Source organism: Phaseolus vulgaris, chromosome 8 (genome assembly GCF_051622355.1).
Source record: "Phaseolus vulgaris cultivar YP4 chromosome 8, ASM5162235v1, whole genome shotgun sequence".
Lineage (NCBI taxonomy): Eukaryota > Viridiplantae > Streptophyta > Magnoliopsida > Fabales > Fabaceae > Phaseolus > Phaseolus vulgaris.
In genome coordinates this window covers 8,747,301-8,751,314 of record NC_143505.1, presented here as the reverse complement: position 1 = coordinate 8,751,314, position 4,014 = coordinate 8,747,301, and the positions used below count along the sequence as shown (strand labels likewise).

Here is a 4,014-nt window from a genome sequence, read left to right as displayed (position 1 = left end):
CAATTTCTTGCCCTTCACCACATGCAGAAGCACTAGTTATAAACCCTATCTTTCTTATACGATTTCAAAACTCCAATCGCCATGACCCTTTCAAATATCATAGTTCGTTTCTTCTTACTCTTTTCCCTTATAGGGATAGTCTCAGCCCAGTTATCCTCTACCTTTTATGCCAAAACGTGCCCTAATGCTCTCTCAACCATTAAATCAGAAATAGTCTCTGCTGTTAACAAAGAGCCTCGCATGGGGGCTTCCTTGCTCCGTCTTCATTTCCATGATTGCTTTGTTCAAGCAAGTCAACTTTTACTCTTTTCTTTTTTCTTTCTGTTTTTTTTTCTCTCTCTTTTGAAGGCTTAACCTAGTATATATTTTATCTATTGAATATAAATATACATGCACGTGTTCACACACACAAAAACTAATCATTGGTTACCGAAAACAAAATTTATCACAAGTATACGCAAATTTTCTCTTTTCTTGGCATATATATTATCATAGAGTCATGCTAAAAGTTCACATAGCACATGTTTATAATACAAGAGATATATTAAGAGTTGTTTATATGAAGAGTTACTAATACGGATATTCTTTAAAATTGAAGGTAATTGTTTATGTAAAAAAATATTTTTAATTTCAAAGTTTTGTGATATTTATTTTAAATTAATGTTTTTATTGATTAGAAATTTATGTAGTAAATTCACTCTAATTAAACTTGAGTTTGGTTTCATCTGTACTGCGCAGTATTTAGTATGATAAAATATTTATTTGCTTATATACAGTAAATAATCCAACACTTTATCAGGAAATTTGACTAATTGTATTGTATCTTATTTGGACAAAAGTAAAATTTAAGTAAAGTTGGTAGTATAGTAAGACATATAATTTATTTAATCATTGGTCAATGGTGGCAAATAGTGTTCGGTTTTACTCGAACAGGATTGCATGTCTTCTCATTAACATAAGATTTGACTGTTTTTTTTTTTTAAAAAAAAAACTTTGTAAGGTTAGAATTATTAGTATACTTGTTCAATCAAAATTGACATTTTATTTATGTAGTAGTTGGTTTCTCAGAAACTAATTAATAGTGATTACCAAGATAAAATGTCATTTCTTTTATTGTAGAAATCTACTATACTTTTTGTTTACTATTGTGTGAAGTGATCAACCAATTAGAATAAGAAATTTCCTATAAGCTGACTATGCATTTGTTTCCAAGTTGGCAACAAAGTGATGTTGAGACCAATTCCAAATCATTCAGCATTAACAAATCGTTCAATCTTACTAACGTTCATTGGTAAAGTAAAAATGAGAAATAATAATTAAATGGATTTGTAAAATATATAATTCTCATTCTGTTCATACCTAATATGCTTGTTATTTTCCAGGGATGTGATGCATCGGTGTTATTGGATGATACATCAAGTTTCACAGGAGAGAAATCAGCGGGTCCCAACGCTAATTCCATAAGAGGCTTTGATGTAATAGACACCATAAAGTCTAAAGTGGAGAGCTCATGCCCTGGTGTTGTTTCTTGTGCTGATATACTTACTGTAGCAGCTAGAGACTCAGTCGTTGCAGTAAGTGTGTGTGTGTATATATATATATATATATATATATATATATATATATATATTTGATGCTAAATTAAGATGTTATAATTATTAATTCATGGAGTAATGAAAAACATGTATATATGTTAGGCACTAATTGTGAACAAATTAATTTAATGTAATTTTCAGCTTGGTGGAGCTGGTTGGAGTGTGCCATTGGGTAGAAGAGACTCAACCACTGCAAGTTTCAGTTCTGCTAATTCAGACTTACCTGGCCCCTCTTCAAGTTTAAGTTCCCTCATCTCTTCTTTCTCCAACAAAGGTTTTACAGCTAAAGAAATGGTGGCTCTTTCAGGTAGCTAGTTATAAGTAAAATTGTTTATGACACATTTTTTTGGGACTTGAGAGTAGAGGTTATTCTTTGATGTAGTATATATTTCACAAAGGTTTTGTACATGATAAAAAAAATGTAGTGAAACTGTGTGTAATAAGGGTCTGTTATAATTTGATTTTCTTCTTACTTTTTTTCTTATTTTTTTAATAGGATACTTTCACACTATTCAATAATTAATTTCTCATTCAAAAACTATTATTTGTTTAATTTTTTTAGTATAAAATAGATATTCTAAAATTCAAAAACAGAGACGGGTAAGAGCTGTTTTCTTATTTTCTTTACTTTTTAAGTATTCAGAAGATAAGCTTTAGAAAATATACTCACAGAACAATCACTTTCAACTATACCTATAATAAAACACTTTCACATATACTTAAAGGACAAAACAATTATAAAAAAATCTATTTACGAATTTCACATTTGTAGAGACAGAGCTTAAAATTGCTTAACAATCTTTCATATTCTTTACAGAAATAACAGTATCACTTATTATTTTATTGTCAAATCCAATATTTTGCATAGGTTAAAGATAAACTCTAAGTGGAACTAAACATAAACTGAGTTAGATTTCTCTAGTCAACATCATATTCTTCTCCCTTAAGGATGCATAATAGAATTGCATATATACATGTCTGATATGAAATGCTATATTTAGTTTGCCTGTAACATAAACCCTATTTGAATCAGGATCGCACACAATTGGGCAAGCGAGGTGCACAACTTTCAGAACAAGGATTTACAACGACACCAACATAGATTCCTCTTTTGCAACATCATTGCAAGCAAATTGCCCTAGCACAGGTGGTGACAGCACGTTGTCCCCTCTTGACACCACGAGCCAAAACACCTTTGACAATGCCTACTTCAAGAACTTGCAGAGCAAGAAGGGTCTCCTGCACTCAGACCAAGAGCTTTTCAATGGAGGATCCACTGACTCTCAAGTAAATGCTTATAGCAGCAACCCTGCAAGTTTCAAAACTGACTTTGCCAATGCAATGATTAAAATGGGGAATCTTAGTCCACTCACTGGCTCCAGTGGCCAGATCAGGACCAACTGTAGGAAGACCAACTAAGAATTTTGTCCTTCTTCTATATTGTACTACAACCATCAAGCAAGTCAAGGTTATTGTAGCCATTGTAGCCATTGCAGCTTAGGAGCAAAGCAAATGATTCCTTAATTGTAATGGTAATAATATAATATCAGAAATATCAAAATGTTTCGACTATTAATGTAAGAAAGAGATTGGTACCAACCCTTCATATCCTAAAATTTCATCTTCCAAATCTGCATTAGTCTGGATTGAAAATTTAGAATTCAATGGATTCACATAAGCACTTAGTTCACATATTATGAAGATAATTTATATAATGTAACTATTTTTTTTTTTGGTGATAATTGAAATATTTTATTTAAAAAAATAAAAAATCAATAAATCAATAAATTTGAAAGATCTTATAAATATTTAAAAAATAAAACAATTTTAAAATAAAATAAATTTAAATTTAATATATCCAAATTTTTTAAAAGTTGTGAAATTTCTTATTCAAATCCTCTGTATACTCGTCCTAGACAAAGGAATCATCACCCTCAACCTTGAAGTTGGCTTGATACATAATAATCAGATCCTAGCTATTTCTGCACAAATCCTGATATTTGGCATCAGCATTACTGTTCCTTTGCTGCATGAAAACGTTTTTTTTGCCCTCTAATGAAATTTGAAAATACAGTAACAATTTGAAAACAATGAACAATGTCATCTTTAAAACAGGCGTAGTTGATGTCATCTTTAAAACAGGCGTAGTTGATGCATCTGAAGTGTACGTTATGGTTCAAGTAAAGGTTTGGTCTTAAATTTTTTCAAAATCTCGATTTGTTTCGTTTTACTATTCTAACTGGTGATTTGATCATTTGACTTGTATGAGGTTGATTTTTTGATATCTTGTTTACGTGTTTTATTTTGTTAGGACTTCTGTCTTTGTCAAGATCATAAACATTTATTGATAAGAAGGTTAAAGTGTAATTTTGTATAAGAATTATATCATCTTAAAATAGTTCATATTTATTGATTTTCT

At 30.4% G+C, this 4,014-nt stretch overlaps 1 protein-coding gene across 1 annotated transcript; it reads left to right on the top strand.

Moving 5' to 3' along the window:
- Positions 1-3,211, top strand: LOC137825803 (cationic peroxidase 1). The gene is made up of 4 exons (XM_090294432.1): positions 1-288; positions 1,383-1,574; positions 1,737-1,902; positions 2,629-3,211. Exons 1-4 carry the CDS (start codon positions 82-84, stop codon positions 3,012-3,014), a joined length of 951 nt encoding a protein of 316 aa, XP_090150558.1. The 5' UTR covers positions 1-81; the 3' UTR covers positions 3,015-3,211.
- The last annotated feature ends 803 nt before the right edge of the window (positions 3,212-4,014 follow it).

Bases quoted from the DNA above. Each gene is read 5' to 3' on its own strand.
- LOC137825803 (XM_090294432.1), top strand. From the start codon at position 82: ATGACCCTTTCAAATATCATAGTTCGTTTCTTCTTACTCTTTTCCCTT. The intron at 1,575-1,736 runs GTAAGTGTGTGT...TGTAATTTTCAG, and splicing joins CTAGAGACTCAGTCGTTGCA to CTTGGTGGAGCTGGTTGGAG. The intron at 1,903-2,628 runs GTAGCTAGTTAT...TATTTGAATCAG, and splicing joins AGAAATGGTGGCTCTTTCAG to GATCGCACACAATTGGGCAA.